Source organism: Moschus berezovskii, chromosome 10, assembly GCF_049115385.1.
Source record: "Moschus berezovskii isolate FMDL1 chromosome 10, NW_MosBer_1.0, whole genome shotgun sequence".
Lineage (NCBI taxonomy): Eukaryota > Metazoa > Chordata > Mammalia > Artiodactyla > Moschidae > Moschus > Moschus berezovskii.
In genome coordinates, this window is record NC_142469.1 from 71,932,883 (window position 1) to 71,950,128 (window position 17,246).

General features: G+C 38.1%; 1 protein-coding gene across 5 annotated transcripts in view; it reads right to left on the reverse strand.

Annotated features, from left to right (window-relative positions):
- Nucleotides 1–1,230: 1,230 nt before the first annotated feature.
- Nucleotides 1,231–17,246, reverse strand: part of CYB5R4 (cytochrome b5 reductase 4) — a 111,180-nt gene continuing 95,164 nt past the window's right edge. For all 5 annotated transcript variants that reach the window (XM_088840732.1, XM_055432958.2, XM_055432957.2 and 2 more), the window contains 4 exons: nt 14,068–14,218; nt 13,678–13,764; nt 4,043–4,207; nt 1,231–1,813 (listed from right to left, as the gene is read on the reverse strand). In XM_088840732.1, the coding sequence (XP_088696858.1) occupies nt 1,759–1,813; nt 4,043–4,207; nt 13,678–13,764; nt 14,068–14,218 (458 nt within the window). In that variant the 3' untranslated portion in view covers nt 1,231–1,758. The remainder of the gene's footprint in view (nt 1,814–4,042; nt 4,208–13,677; nt 13,765–14,067; nt 14,219–17,246) is intronic.

Sequence of the window (17,246 nt, forward strand, 5' to 3'; positions counted from 1 at the left end):
TTTAGGGGGTTGTGGAACATCCAGGTGGTATCCGGGAGGTAAAACTGAAGCTCAGTTGATTCTCAGTTTAAGACACTAATCTGAGGATTATTAATATACAGGTTGAAAGGATGTTTATGGGTTTTATTTTGCTTTAAAATACAGTATGAAGAGGATAGAGGAAGAGATACAGAGGGTAGCAGGAGACTTTGTTTACTGGAGGCAGTCAAAAAAGGGTTGGAGGAGAGAGGAAAAAGGAGGATAGAAAAAATAAGAAAGCTGGCTAAGGTAGAATTAATTTCTATATTACTAATTAACTACAAAAAAAGTTATGCCTAGAAAGTTCATGATCTTAGGGGAGAAAAAGGAGGTGGTAAGAAGGCAGAAGGTAGAAAATGTTTCTGTTAGCCACCAGGGAGCATTGACAGCCCAGGACAGCTAGGTCCTGCCTGGGTGAATGAGGACAGACAGAAGAGGGAGACACAGGGAAAGACAGTGTTGACTCAGACACTTGCACTTGGGAAGCTTCCGAGGCTGGGGGTTTGTAATTTAAGGAATGTTAATATTGTGTTTTATCTTGAGTATACCATTCATTCGGTGAAGTTCAGCTGTTTACAAAATCATTTACAGGGAAGTTGGAGACACCCCTCCTCCAAGCCCCCTCCCCAGCATTTCTGTAAAAATGCAATGCTGCTATTCTGAATAAGACTGAAAAATCGAAGTTAGCTTATGCAGAACCACCTATGCATCCAACACAGTTTCCTCATGAAAAAGCTCACAGTGGCTTTTCTTGATACTCTTGGAAGAATCCCCATCTGTGAGAGCGTTTTGTGGGTTGTGCACAGCGGCAGGGAGAGAGAAGAAGATGACCACACAGCAGAGCTTAGGAAGGCTCCCCGCTGAACTGGCATTTGTGGGGTGAGCAGCCAGCCAGGGAAGGTACCATTTAGGATGGAGTGTTCCTCATTTTCCTAGCTAGTCTAGGCAGACTCAAAAAGAATCTAAATTTAATCCATTCCAAAGCAGCAAATGATTGTTTTAGGCCATGGGACCAGAGGCTACACTTCCATTATCTTTCCTGATGCCTCTAGTTTTGGCTAAGAGTAGTTGTTAAAGTTAACTAAGTTTCTAAACACATCTAATCCAAAACTACCTGTGTGAAGTGTCTCCAGAATCTTTTATCGTTGCCTCTTAAAATTGTCCTTAGATACCACCCCAAACATGCATTCAAACACATTTCTATGACAAAGATTAAAAAGTACTTAAGTATATTTTTATTCTACTCTGTATCAAGGCCATAGACACAAAATGTTTGGATCGCTTAATAAGTTATAACATTCCACGTTTTCATAGTAAGAACAAGGACATAAATAATCATTTCCTGAGTTAACAGTGCAATGTAAAATTTAATCCGTATTGCTAATCAGACATTGTACAGCATAGAAATGTGATCAAAATGATCATTTGCTTTATCATGTCATAAAACACGAGAGCTTATTGTAGAACAGTGATACAGTTTACATGGTAAGGAACTTTGTGATTCATAACAAAGAATCCTGTATGTACTTGTCATGATTGACTTTTCAGGACAAATATCAGTAGTAAAATAAGTTAAGGTACAAAATAAAGCCCACAAGGTATCTATAGTGAAGAAACATTTGTTTTTGTTTAAGAAACTGAAACTTGGATTCTAGTTAACCTTTTAGTATATACAAAAATGTTCTCTTAAAAAAAACCTTAAGTAATCACAAGTTTAAACAGTTGAATGACAGCTCTTCATTATGCTGTAAAACTATGGATCTCATCTTTGGAAAAGTTCAGATCATGCAGCATCCTGAAAAACAAATACAAAGCACTTGTTTCTTATGGAAGATGCTTGAAAATAAAATAACATCAAAGTTTACCATTGTAACCATAGTATTTTTTTTCATATTTCCCAGTTAGTATGTGCTGTCTAAAAAACCCCATAATTTTCACTTCTAAAAAATTAACAAGAATTCCTTAGTGTCACCAAATATCTAGTAAGTGTTCACATTTGCAGCTGTCTCATAAGTGTTATAATTTTAAAAAGTATGTTTGAATCAAGATCCAACTAAATTCTATTCACTGTGACTGGCTTATATGTGTTTTAGCTATCTTTTGAGCATAAGATCCCCTACATCTCTCCCTGCCCTGCAATTTATTTGTTGACAAAATGAAATTTTCACACATTGACTCCCCCATGGTTCTGATTTTGCTGTATCCCTGTGGCTTTACTCTAATAATAAGTTCCTTTTTCCTTTTATCTCCCTAAATTTAATAATCAGACCTAGAGGTTTGATCAGATACAGGTTCAATTCTTTTTGACCAGACTACCTCATAGATCATGCTCTTTCATCACGAGGCACATCATACCTGGTTGGCTCTCTTTTGGTATGCAAACCACCATTGATGATCTAGGTACGGATCAATTAGTTCACTAGGGACTGAAGTTGATGACATCCTACTTCTATCATTCTTTATTTGTTTATCAGCCAAGGAATTCTCTAAAGAATAACTTGTTCTCACTTATTATGTGGTTACCCAGTAGTATAGCTCACACAGAAAAGGCAGAATAAATCCTTAATTTTTTCCCTTTATTCATCAGTTTTCAAAGTAAGGAGTTGATACCATAGCATTCTATCTTAATTTTCCCTCACTGAACAGGAAAAGTGGAAATATGGCTTAAGTAAAATTTAACTTGGAAAACACTATCAAAGGAGACTGCAATCTTAAAAGTAGCTGTTTAAAATGCTGCTGAAAAAAATAAACATTTATTTATAACTCCCTCTACGTAGTCACTGTCCTAAGCACTTCACGTGCATAAATATTATCATTTATTCCCTTGTATAAATGGGGCTTCCCAGGTGGCAGTGGTAAAGAATCTGCCAGTCAATGCAAGAGATGCGGGGTTGATCCCTGGGTCGGGAAGATCCCCTGGAGGAGGAAATGGCAACCCACTCCAGTGTTCTTGCCTGGAGAATTCCATGGACAGAGGAGCCTGGCAGGCTAAGGTCCGTAGGGTCCCAGAGTGGGACACGACTGAGTGACTGAGCATACACATGTGCATATAGGTGAGTGACTAAAGTTTAGAAAGTTTTGGCTCAGCTAATGACTGCAGGGTGACTGTAAGTGGTGGAGCTGGGATTCCAACCCAAACTGGTAGCTTCCAGAACAGACACACATATTCACACAAAGGGCCAGGATGGCACAGGAGTCAAAAGGACCAACGTGGTATGGCAGGCAAGCCTCTCACTATCTAACCCCATCCTACCTCTCCAGCCATACCGCCTGTCTTTTTCATAATTAAAAATAAAACAGCAAGAGAGAAAACTATCTAGAAAGTGTTAGGTTCAGTCATATAGCAAACAAGGAAATGGAGAGCATTTAAGGCAGCTGTAGTTTAAAATCATCTAGAAACCCAATAACAGTGGCTATCACTGTATCTAACCAAAACACGTTAACGTGCCATTTTAGAATTAAATCAGATCAAGGTGATTTTTAAATAAGATAGTCATACCACTGATTTTTCATTGTGCAGAGTTCAACTCTTTGATTAATGCTCACCCAGCTGCAGAGAATGAAGGAGGATCAAAAGCTATAATGAGATGAACACAGCTTATGATATATTTTTAAAAGATTATTATGTATTATGAAGCTTTGGTGGAAGGAGAGGTTGCATCCCAAAAAGGTACGTCCAAAAAAACTAGCCCCAAAAAGGTACGTCCCTAAAAGGTAGCATCCCAAAAAAGATCTGGCACCCATTCTATGAATGTGTTCATGCTACCTGCCACTATGAGAGGCTATCAAGAGCTGCGTGTGTCTTACTTTTTTGTTCACGTTTAACTCTGTGCGTAACGGGGTCCTCCAACCCTTCACTGCATACAGATTAAACACTTTGTCATTATTTTCTTATACTGTGACAGACCCCTAAAGTGCAGGTTCATATGAACAGGAAGAACTGAGAGCCACATCAACTGCTTTCTATAGGAGGCTGTCATTTCACTAGTGCTGCAGTTCTTTCTCCTTCCACATTGCTACTCACTTCATTCCTTGTTCGGTAAATGGCGTTGGTCCACAAAGGCAGATGAGGACTCTGGATGTGTCTGAACTTCTTTCCAAAAATTCAGATAGCAGAGCTGGTGAAATATATCCCTGTTTGCCACTCCATTCATAAGCAGGTGCTGAGAGGACAAATTCAACCTCAAATCTGGAGAAAAGAAACATTTCTTTAAAAGTTTATTATGTTAAGCACATCATGAACATGTTTCAAGTTCACTAAAACATCTTTTTCTCCTCTGGAGAACAAGTGAATATAGGAAGGTCGATACACTTGCTAGAAGAGCACTGGAAGGGATTGTAAACAAAGATTTCACAAAAAAAATACAAGTAAATCCATAGTTATTTAACATAAACTTTTGTTACAGAAAAGAGAATAATTTGACATTTTTTACTGAACTCAGAGAGAGCTTAGCCTCGGTTCATGACCTGTGTGAAATTACATTCTCAGTTCAGTTCAGTCGCTCAGTCATGTCCGACTCTCCACGACCTCATGAATCACAGCACGCCAGGCCTCCCTGTCCATCACCAACTCCTGGAGTTCACTCAAACTCATGTAAACAGAGTCGGTGATACCATCCAGCCATCTCATTCTCGGTCGTCCCCTTCTCCTCCTGCCCCCAACCTTTCCCAGCATCAGAGTCTTTTCCAGTGAGTCAACTCGTCGCATGAGGTGGCCAAAGTATTGCTGCTTCAGCTTTAGCATCAGTCCTTCCAATGAACACCCAGGATCGATCTCCCTTAGAATGGACTGGTTGGATCTCCTTGCAGTACAAGGGACTCTCAAGAGTCTTCTCCAACACCACAGTTCAAAAGCATCAATTCTTCGGCGATCAGCTTTCTTCACAGTCCAACTCTCACATCCATACATGACCACGGGAAAAACCATTGCCTTGACTAGACGGACCTTGGGTGGCAAAGTAATGTCTCTGCTTTTTAATATATTATCAAGGTTGGTCATAACTTTCCTTCCAAGGAGTAAGCGTCTTTTAATTTCATGGCTGCAATCAGCATCTGCAGTGATTTTGGAGCCCCAAAAAATAAAGTCTGACACTGTCTCCACTGTTTTTCCATCTATTTCCCATGAAGTGATGGGACCAGATGCCATGATCTTTGTTTTCTGAATGTTGAGCTTCAAGCCAACCTTTTCACTTTCCTCTTTCACTTTCATCAAGAGGCTTTTGAGTTCCTCTTCACTTTCTGCCATAAGGGTAGTGTCATCTGCATATCTGAGGTTATTGATATTTCTCCCAGCAATCTTGATTCCAGCTTGTGCTTCTTCCAGCCCAGCGTTCCTCATGATGTACTCTGCATATAAGTTAAATAAGCAAGGTGACAATATACAGCCTTGACGCACTCCTTTTCCTATTTGGAACCAGTCGGTTGTTCCATGTACAGTTCTGATTGCTGCTTCCTGACCTGCATACAGGTTTCTCAAGAGGCAGGTCAGGTGGTCTGGTATTCCCATCTCTTTCAGAATTTTCCATACTCTACCTACCTATAAATGTACTCCACTTAATAAACAGTTGTTGAATTCAACCGAGGATGACTATACGCAAGATAGAGAATGTGGTTTTCAGGGACCCTACAAACCAAATCATTTGAAGTTAAAATATTTTGAATTAAAAAAAAAAAAGAAAGCTCAAAGTTATCTCAGAGAGCTCCACGCTTCTATTAATCTGCTCAGTAAAGAACATGACCAATGACACGTGCATTTTAATCTCTGACTCAAACCCTTCTAATGAGTCCCTGACTCTGATAACCAATTGCCTATCTGACTCTTCTGTTACTGTCTCCCTGCGCCATACTTGGCTTCACTGCTGTGAATGGCACCACAGTCACGTGGGGTGCGCAAACCAGAAACCTGAGACTGATCTGCCTCACCTTTCATGTCCAAATTCTCCCCAATCCTAGCTGCTAACTCTGTGCTCTGCTTCTCTCAGCCTGCATTGCCACACCCTGCCTGTTCTCTGTCTGTAATGTTTCTACTGCACCCCACCGTTCAGTTCTTAGCTCAAGCATCATTGCCAGGGAAGCACTGCTGTTCCACTAAGTCTTTTCTTATTTGTGTTGTAGAAACATTTCCCTTTTCCTCTTCTTTATCACTCTTAAATCAGGCTGTAAATAGGTGGCCACCAAGATGATAATTTCCCCATAAGACTAGAAACTCTATGAGGGCAGGGACCAGTTACCGCTGCACCCCCAGTGGCCAGCACACAGGAGGTGGCCAGACACTAGGAAGTAAGGCATTTGAGAAGGGTACAGAATTACAATAAGAAAGAAGTACATCAAACCAAGTCTCACAAGGAGCTCCAGACCAGTTCTTTCCACAGCTCTGTAATATGATATGTGAACTGCTGGTGAAGAGCCATAGCAAATTGAAAATTCTAAGCTATACCTGGTCCCTTTGCTCTGTTTTCACAAACACCATTAATTCTTATCAGTTTTCAGCAGCATAGATCAAATGCCTTGCTACATTTTCTGCTTGAGTAATTTAGATATTTTCTCAAGCCATCCCAGCTCTCAGCAGACCCAGACTCTAGGTGGGAAAAACTACATGCTCTTACAATTCTAATAATGATTTTATATTTAAAAACCCTATAGAGACATGTTTCATTTCTTGCTTTTAAGATTCCCATTTTGTTTTAGCAGTGGTTCAAATCCACCCTATACAAAATAGCACCCCCCAAAAACATTCTGAACTGAACTGAACTGCACTTATAATTAAGAAAGTGTTAGATAATTCTGGAATGTGATGTCTATTTACTGCTTCATGAAGGTAGAGTCCTTGTTTATCTTCTTCTACACTGTATTCAGGCTTGGTTTGAGACAAATGTGCAAAAAATACTTGATGAATAAATAAAGGAATTTATTGAACAAGCTATATTGGTTAAAAATAAACACTATACTTGGAAAAGCAAAGCCATATGCTGGTATCTATGAAATTACATATAAAAATGTATGTGAATTTGTGAGAGCATTTTTCTGGGAAGGTCCATAACCTTTCATCAGATTATCAAAGGGGACCCAAGAGCAGCTGCAGAATCACTATCTTAAAACATTTCTAATTATACATAGACAGTGCAATGGAAGACAGCAACTGCCTTGTTAAATTACAAATGAAAGACAGTCTCCTCTGCCGTTACTTTCCAATAAACCTGTCACTGGAAAAAAACTGCTAAGATATGTAGATCAATGTTGGTGTCCTTTGTCATTCAAAAAAATCCTGCTTTTCCTTTAATGAGCTGCTTTAAAAAGAAAAAAAAAAGCCTAATCAATGGCATACTTTCTGCTGGCATCTACCAAAGGGTGAAAAATAACTGTTATCCTTACGTAAATGGTATAAATTCCTTATATGTTTTTTTAAATTTATTTACATATTGGTCCCCTGGGTATACCTTTGGGGCTCTCAATGGAAAAAGACCAGGTAGCATGGATGCAGTTTTAGAGGATGGTAAGGAGGCTGCTCTGGAGAAGGAAATGGCAACCCACTCCAGTGTTCTTGCCTGGAGAATTCCATGGACAGAGGAGCCTGGTGGGCTACCATCCATGGGGTCACAAAGAGGAGGACACGACGGAATGATCTTCTCCTTCCTGGGACTGGAAAAGAGCTTAAACTGGAGTGGGAGCAATCCCAAGTTAACTCAAGAATACCTGAATGAAGGATTTTTTATACCACATCAAGATACAGATAGTTACTATGAATGGTTACTTCTGAATTTTTCTAAAAGGCAACTTACTGTCTGAAGCATTTGTAGCTTTGAGGCATGTAGGGGTGCACTGGTGAATGTCCTGAAATTCCTTTCTACCCTATTATTTCAAAAGTGTCAGAAAGGACTTGGACTCTTGAGAAATTATCAGAAAATACATTTCGAGGATCCATAAAGTGCAAAGCAATATATATGAGAGAGAAAGAGAGACCTGATTCTATGAGGTCTACATGTCAATGGAAGTAAACAAGGTCGTCAAAAAGAAATTATTTTCAAGTAGAATGATAACGAGATAAAAAATCTTGAAATACAAATGTATTCATTAGTCTAAACCACATGCAGAGCCTGAAGTCATTTAACAACATATTCCCTCCTCCCCCAGCCAATCAACTTCCCGGACCCACTGATTCCTATTTCTTACACACATATGGCCCTGCCCTCCCATTTTTACTGCCATAGCTTCAGTTCCAGCCCTTCTATCTCTTGTCTAAGATGCTGCTCTATTAGCCTTATCCTCATCTACCTGGCACATCCTTGTTATACTAGTTTTCCTAAAAACCCAGATTCAATCTCACAAATACTTTGCTTAAAAAGCTTCAGTGACTTGTTAATACCCACAAAATAGTATTTCAAGAGTATTTGGGGCCCCAGCTTTCCCTGGTTTCTCTAAACTAAAGAAAAATACTAGAAACTATGGTGAATGCTACTTGCTCATGGGAAAAACAGCTCATATACAGCTGATGTTAACGAGATAAAACATACATCTTAAAGAAACATTTCTCAAAATGAATCTGATGAAACACTTGTGTTCTTCCAAATGTTAGTGGTAGTCCATGGGGGGAAAAATAAAGCTAATCAAGTAAGTTTTGAGGAAAATTAAAAGATATTTCTTTAGAATTTTTCAAAGCCTTGAACATGGTAAGTTCATATTAAGCTTCAAGAAGCTAACAGAGCATACATTATTTCTCAAACCAACTTAATCACAGAGCCCTTTGGGGTGGGAATACATGAACACATTCCAAGAAAAACACCCCTGGAGGAACATCTAGCAGGGGGACAGAAAGTGGTTTAGGGTCCAGATTAGGGACCCACATATCTGAGTTGCCTCACAGGCTGCAGGAAAAGGAAGCGATTCAAGCACTTTGTTCAGTTTCCTTATGCTTCTGGAATCACTGGGTTTTGCTATCTTAAAGGAACTAATACATTGTTAGTCCCCAGAGTACAGAAAAACTTTACCTTTTGAGAGGCTATTTGTCAAAATGGATCAATAGCTTTGGTACACTTTGACTTAGTGATTCTTCTGGTGAATTTCTACCCTGCAGTACACAGAACTGTACAAAACAGGTCTTAATGATCCAGATAACCATGATGATGTAATCCCTTACCAAGAGCCAGACATCCTGGAGTGTGAAGTTAAGTGGGCCTTAGGAAGCATTACTACAAACCAAGTTTGTGGAGGTGATGGAATTCCAGCTGAGCTATTTCAACTCCTAAAAGATGATGCTGTTAAAGTGCTGTACTTGATCTGTCAGCAAATTTGGAAAACTCAGCAATAGCCACAGGACTGGAAAAGGTCAGTTTTCATTCCAATAACAAAGAAGGGCAATGCCAAAGAATGTTCAAACTACCATAAAATTGCACTCATTTCACATGCCAGCAAGGTAATGCTCAAAATCTTCCTAGCTAGGCTTCCGTATATATTTTTCTATATAAATTCATATTAATTCTATAAACAGAGTAATCAACAAATCATCAAATTCCACTATTTACAGAAAAGAATATGCTACTAACTTTACTAAAATAATGTTATTGCCTTAAAAAATGACTACTTTGAAAGGGAAGGAAAATACTTATTATGTTTGTGTATTACAAACTGCCACCCAGAGGTCAATCTCATTATAAAACTGTCCTTCCCCTCAAAACTAATTCTGCAAAAACAGAGAACTCAGAGTAGGTGCATTCTACTGAGGGGAGAGGGAAGTACCAATGATTAATACTGAGCCAAGCAGGCCTCATAAGACTGCTCAGCAAAAGACAAAAATACAAGAAATTTAATTTGGATTGCAGTTTACATAATAATTAGCTACAGCTGTTGCTGTACATATTTATGTTCTGTTTTTCTCTCATTTTTCTTTAGGAAAGTATATGTGGGAGACTTCCCTAAACTTGGAATGTTGTGAACCAAATTCCAATTACTGGAGTTAACAGTCAAATGTAATAGTATATTTGGATAAAATTCAGGCAAGTTTTCTTTCCCCCTCACATTTAAGCCTTAATGACACAAAAACTGAATTGAAACAGAAACATCCTAAAAGAACACTTATGGTCTACCTATTTTCTGCAATTCTAGTAAATTTAGCAATGTGGGAAAATGAAGAGATCCATTTCCTGGATTGCGTGAGAAAATAAGGCAACCCAGAATCCCTGTTTCCTATCATAACCCTGGGGAACAGGCACATGGCAGATGCTCACAAGTATTTCATGAATGAATGAATGTTACAAATATACTAATTCTGGGCCCAGCACCTACTCTGCCGTTTCACTGCCCCCATATGCAAACAATCCTATGATGTAGATATTGACGTCCCTTTTCACAGATGAAAAAAATGAAGCTCCATCAGATCAGGAAGTGTAACTTGCCCAAGGTCACAAGGTTAATAAGTTTCCATTATACAATTGTGTTTCAAAGAATTTCCCTTGCCAACCGCATTATCTGAATAAACATGCTTGCTGAAAATGAAAATATTAGATTACACACCAGTCTCAGCATCCATTTTTCCTATTCTTCCTTGTTTTACAAAGGACTGATGAGAAAACTGTGTCCCAATCCTACAGAGAACAGGGTATTTCATTTAACTACACACATGTTTTTATTGCCACAATCCAAGAATAACCTAACCAAGATGATGTGTTCAAGTGTCACATTTTGTCATCAGAAATGTATTGGTAAAATGAGGAGTGACACTGGAGAGTCAAGATGTAGGAAAGGGTGATTTAACAGATAAAAAAAAGCCTTAAATGTTAACTAAATGATGTTTATGACTGTAGCCCACCAGGCTCCTCTATCAATGGGATTTCCTAGGCAAGAATACTGAGTGGGTTTCCATTTCCATCTCCAGGGGTTCTGCCTGACCCAGGGATCAAACCCAGGGACAGCCTGCGCTGGCAGGCAGATTCTTTACCACTGAGCTACCCTGGAAGCCCAACTAAATGACAGATGTGACCAATTAAAACTACCTTACATTAAATGTAAACTTTTACTTTCCTTCTAGGTATGGGACTCCACAATTATATATCTTGAATGAACACTACTACCAAAACCCATTGGTAAGCCTTTAAGACCAGGTTTCTCCTCCATCTGCATTAGTCTCAGAATATGGAAGGTTCCTGATAAATGTTCCAAAGCCACGTACCCATACGAAGCCATGTGTCTTCCAGTGAGGGTCTGACCATGAGTCTCTAGGGGACACAGATCAGCCAGTGCTGGAAGTCAGTGCCAGTAGCAGGCCTCCAGCAAGGCGAGTGTGTCTCCAGAAGGCGGAAGAGAAGGCAGGGAGCAGAGAATGCACAGGAGTGGGAGCACAAGAGAGAGGATAAAGGCGGGCTGGCAGTCAAAACACTCTCACTTCTCCCAGCAAACTGGAGGGTCTCACTCACCTGATGAGTGCTGTTAGAGTCACTCATCCAGAAGTGGGGGAAAAGGGGCCTTTCCTTATCCTCAAGCCTACACAATGCCACCAACCCAAATTATGTGGACCATGCAAGAAAAAACACACAGGGGATGTTGTTAAAGCATACTTTGTGTTCAGAAGATGTCAACACATTCCCTTTACCAATTAGTTCTTACATCAAAGAAACACTGTTCGCTGAAATAATAGTAAATGAATTTTCCTCGTACAAGGAAAAGATCTTACAAAATACCATGTCCCCAAACTGCCAGAAGTACTTACAAAAGAAAAAACAAAAAAACTAGCTACAGAAGTATAGCTACGTCTGTCTAAAGTCTTTTACATGATTGTTTAGGAAAAAGAGCTCAAGTAGTCAATACAGAAATGAAATGCATGACCACAGAGGTCCTCCCTAACTGTAATCCAAATAATCTGAGGCAGGGCTTCACAGTTTCCAAAGCATTTACACTGCCTTCTCTAGTCCTCACAATAGCCTTAGGAAGGAAGTACAACAGATATTATTTTTCTATTTTGAAGATAAAGAGACAGGCCCACAGAATTAAGTAATTTTTGAATACAGTTTCAAGCTAGTAAACTGTAGACAGAAAGCCAGAATTTAGGTGTTTAGGTTTTTTCATAAACCGCTGCTCCCAATTTTCCACTTTGAGTGAAAAAGATATGTGAAAAACCCAGGAATCTGTATTTCTTTAAATTAGGCTCGAAATTGCCATGCAACTACTTAGACATAATAAATATTCTTAGGATTATGTTTTAAGTATATTAAGAAGACAAAACACTTCAAAGATCATTAAATTCAGATCATTCTTAATTTGTGAAAATTACTTACTAAAAGGGAATGAGGGGGAGGATGGGAGACAACAGGGAGGAAAAGACTAGAAGGAACCATGGCATCACCTTAGTGAAGATGTCTGGAAAATATTCACAAGTACCTGGAGACCCTGGGATAGCTGAGTTCCTGAAGTCTTTACCTTTGAAAAGGCAGAGAACTTTACCTATACTATACTGTCAAAAACATAAACATTTACGTCAGATATTTTGTGTGACTTAGGAAGTTCTCCAATTCTAGAAATAGTTTTTAACGATTACAAAAATGCTTCAGGATGTATGACAGCTTGTTCAATTCACTCTTCTTCTAAAAGATGTGTTTTGAATTTCATACTGCTTTCACCTCTCTTTAGGGGAGACGGAGCATATGCCTGTTAACCTATCTCTTTACTATGCTTGGGCTCCTTTATCAATGAAACAAATTGTTACCGTGCTGTCCTTGCTGCCTCATTCTACCACTGAATTCAGCCTGCCTCAAATTTTTTTCCATGAACTATCCTGGCATTTCTCAAGTGTCTACTGAGGATCATGTGTGATATTTAATGTGTTTATGTAAACAAACAAAAATGAAGAGAATCTTGTTAAACAATGTATAATTAACCCCCTTCCTGGAAAGTCACAACAGGCACTGGCATGGATGATAAAGGCTCTAAGAAATCCTGTAGCAAAGAATCATGTTTGCTTATTTATTTAATTTGGCTGCACTGGGACTTAGCTGTGGCATGTGGGATCCTGAGTTGCATCACGTGGGTTCTTGGTTGTGGCATGCAGGATCTAGCTCCCTGACCAGGGACTGAACCCAGGCTACCTGCATTGGAAGCACGGAGTCTTACCCAGTGGACCACCTGGGAAGTCCCAAAACATCTTTAGTTTTGTTTAACTCATCTCACCAAACTTATTTGATCTGTCCCCATTATAATTAGAAAATCTTGAATTACCAAACTGACTATACTGGATCATTTTCAAAGAAACCCAACTCACTATAAATAACATAAACAGAAAGCCCAGGAACTTCCCTGGAGGTCCAGTGGTTAGGACTCTGAGCTTTCAATGTGGTGGGTGTGGGTTTGATCCCTAGTTGGGGAACATGATCCCATGAGCAATGTGGTGCAGCCAAAATATTTTTCTTTAATTTAAAAAATCAATATAAAGTCCATTATATATTTTATTAATACATATTTGATGTCACATTGACCTTATCAAATAGTATTTCTTTGGGGAAGGTGTATTAACATTACTTACATTTAAATTCTTTTAAAGAGAATTGTTGGTTTGTTTACTTTTTGTTAGAAGGAGTTTTCTGGTCAACTAAAAACTTGAACTGAAAGAGGTTAAGGTCTCAACTGACTGAACATGTATGAAAATATTTAAACACAGAGCTAATACTACTTTAATACCTTTTATCCTTAAATGCTAATTTCTCCAACTGGCTTCTCCAAATTATGTCATCCTCTGTTTTATTGAAGAACATCAGCTTCACTTTCCTTAAAAGAAAAAACAACAATTCAAAAGTACTATTTCAATTATACTTACAATATGCATGAATGGAAAGTCTAACTGTGAATTAGCATGAATGTTTTTCAGTGTCAATTAGGTAATCAAAGGTATCTAAACTAAAGGAATCAAGTGAATAAAACAGCTTAGGGTAGAGGAGGAGGAGTAAGAAATGATGACTAAGGGATGAGAACATGTCTGTTGAAGTCCACTGAGTTTTTAATTGATTTAGAATACCTTCTACGAATCTAATAGCCTCACAAGAGATAGTAATTAAATGTAAAATGACGTACCTGAGACTGGGTATATTAGTCAAAGCATAATTCAGTACTTTAACCATTGGTGTGAAGCCTGTTCCTGCTGCCAATAAAAAGAGATCTTCCAGTTCTTGGAGCTGGGATATTATAAAATTGCCCTCAGGATTGCTTACAGAAATATAATCTCCTACACAATGAAATACACATGAAATAAGAAAAAAAAAAAATCAGGAAAACTGAAACAGTTAACCTAGCTGAATTAAGAACAGCAGGAGAAGCAGGCTGCATAATTATCAGACTACATCTCAGTTTTCAAGGAATGTAAGCAGTTTTAAGAATATTCATTAAGCCCCCAAGTATGTCATTATACTCAAATTTTCATTATAATCAAATTAATAGTAAGGTTTTATTATACTTATTTCCCAACATTATTTTCCCAAACCATCTGGTGTCTCTAATTTATAAACTACTGCCACAAATTATCAATAAAATCTTGACTGCTAAATTATTGATAAAACTAAGTATTTCAAAAGCAGAGTCTGTGTATACCTGTCTTGCACAGTACAGAGTGGAGAATATATATTCACTACTTACATACTGATTCTTAATAAACCTAGTAGGAGAAAAAAATTGAAATAGAAATACTTTCTAATATCTTATGTTATTATGTTTTTACTGTTAATTTTTTAATTACAAAAGTTACATTTCCTAACCAAAGAATATTTAAAAATATGCAAATATATAGCAATAAAAATCACTCCTAGATACTGTTAATAATTTGAGAGAATTCTTTAGTCCATTTTATTTTAATTTTTTTAGTTCAGTTTATTTTATTCCCCACTCCCTTCACTGAGGTTACTTCATACATTTGTCAAACAGATTCATTTGCCACACTCTGCATTCCATCTGGGATTCCCTGACATCACCAAACACAAGTTGCAGAACTTGCATACTCTTCTGAAAGTTTTATATTTTTTTCACACAGTAAAATTCACTCTGCATGGTCTTTGACAAATGCATAGTCATGTGCCCACCATCTCAATAGCATACAGAATGCTTCTATCACCCTAAAACTTCCCTTTGTATTCAACCCCTCATCCCACCCCTCACAACTATTTATCTGTTCCATTCCTACAATTTTGCTTTTCCCAGAATGTCATATAAATGGTAAAATTGTACAATTTGTAGCCTTTTGAGCCTAGGTGGTTTTGTATAGCAAAATGCATTTTTTAAATTTTACTATCTTATGTACTAATGTTTTCTTAGCTCAGTCTCCCAAGACAATAGAAATAAAAACAAAATAAACAAATGGGATGGACCTAATCCTAAACCTAAACGTATAGGTTTTTGCACACAAAAGAGACCATAAAAAGAAAAAAAAAGACAACGTACAGAATGGGAGAAAATATTTGCCAATGATGTGATAGACAAGGACTTAATCTCCAAAATATACAAACAGCTCATACAACTTAACAACAACAAAAAAAACCCAGCCAACCCAAAGGAAAAATAGGTAAAAGATCTTAGTAGACATTTCTTCAAAGAACATACAGATGGCCAATAGGCACATGAAGAGATGCTAAACATCACTAATTATTAGAGAAATGCAAATCAAAACCACAATGAGGTACCACCTCAGACCAGTTAGAATGACCATCATTAAAAAATATACAAACAACAAATGCTGGAAAGGGTGCAGAGAAGAGGAAACCCTCCTACTCATCTGGTGGGAATGTAAATTGGTACAGCTACTGTGGAAAACAGTGTGGAGGTTCCTCAGAAAACTGAAAATAGAATTACCATATGATCCAGCAATCCTATGCCTGGGCATATACCTGGACAAATCAATAATTCAAAAAGAGACATGCACACCTACGTTCACAGCAGCACTATTCACAGTCGCCAAGACACAGAAACAATCTAAATGTCTAGCAACAGATGAATGGATAAATGTACATATATACAAATGAGTATTCAGTTCAGTTCAGTCGCTCAGTTGTGTCTGACTCTTTGCGACCCCATGAATCACAGAACGCCAGGCCTCCCTGTCCATCACCAACTCCCGGAGTTCACTCAAACTCATGTCCATCGAGTCAGTGATGCCATCCAGCCATCTCATTCTCTGTCGTCCCCGTCTCCTCCCACCCCCAATTCATCCTAGCATCAGACTCTTTTCCAGTGAGTCAACTCAACGCATGAGGTGGCCAAAGTATTGGAGTTTCAGCTTTAGCATCAGTCCTTCCAATAAACACCCAAGATTGATCTCCTTTAGAATGGACTGGTTGGATACTCAGCCATAAAAAAGGATGACGTAATGCCATTTACAGCAACATGGATGCAACTAGAGATTATCATACTAACTGCAGTAAGTCAGAAAGAGAAAGACAAAATATCATAAGATGTCACTTATATGTGCAATCTAATGGTACAAATGAACATATCTACAAAACAGAAACAGACTCACAGACATAGAGAACAGACTTGTGGTTGCCAAGGGAGAGGGAAGGACTGGGAGTTCAGGATCAACAGATGTAAACTATTATATAGGATGAATAAACAACAAGGTCCTACCGTAGAGCATAGGAAACTATATTCAATATCCTGTGATAAACCATAATGGAAAAGAATATTAAAAAAAGAATGTCTGTATGTGCATAACTTGAGTCAATTTGCTGTACAGCAGAGATTGACCCAACATGTAAATCAACCATACTTCAATAAAAAACTTTTTTAAACACAACTGAAAAAAAAACAAACAAACAAGAGCTGTTCTGAATTCCTATATAAACAAAGCATGATTAGAAACCATACTTGGGGCATCTACTACCAAATCTACAATCAAAATTGTTGAATACACCCTTTTCTGGTATGCAACTGATATAATCTCTGTGTACCACTCAAATAAGAGAACCGTCTTTAGGACATTTCAGAAATTTTCAATGTAATAGGTAAATAAAAAAATAAAGTTGTCCATACTTTAAAAAACAATTTCAAATGCTCTGGTTTATTTTTAAATGCTTGGCTGCTCATCTCTTTTCCCTTTCTTGTCCATGGCAGGATAGTAAGAATTGGGTAGTAATTGATGAGTTAAACATTAGAAAGTAACAGAAGCTCCCTGTTATAATTTGAAAGGAACCATGAGATCAGAATATCCTCAGGAAAAAGTCAGCTGTTTGTTTACTAAAGAAGTCTTACAGAATGATATTATCTTGATA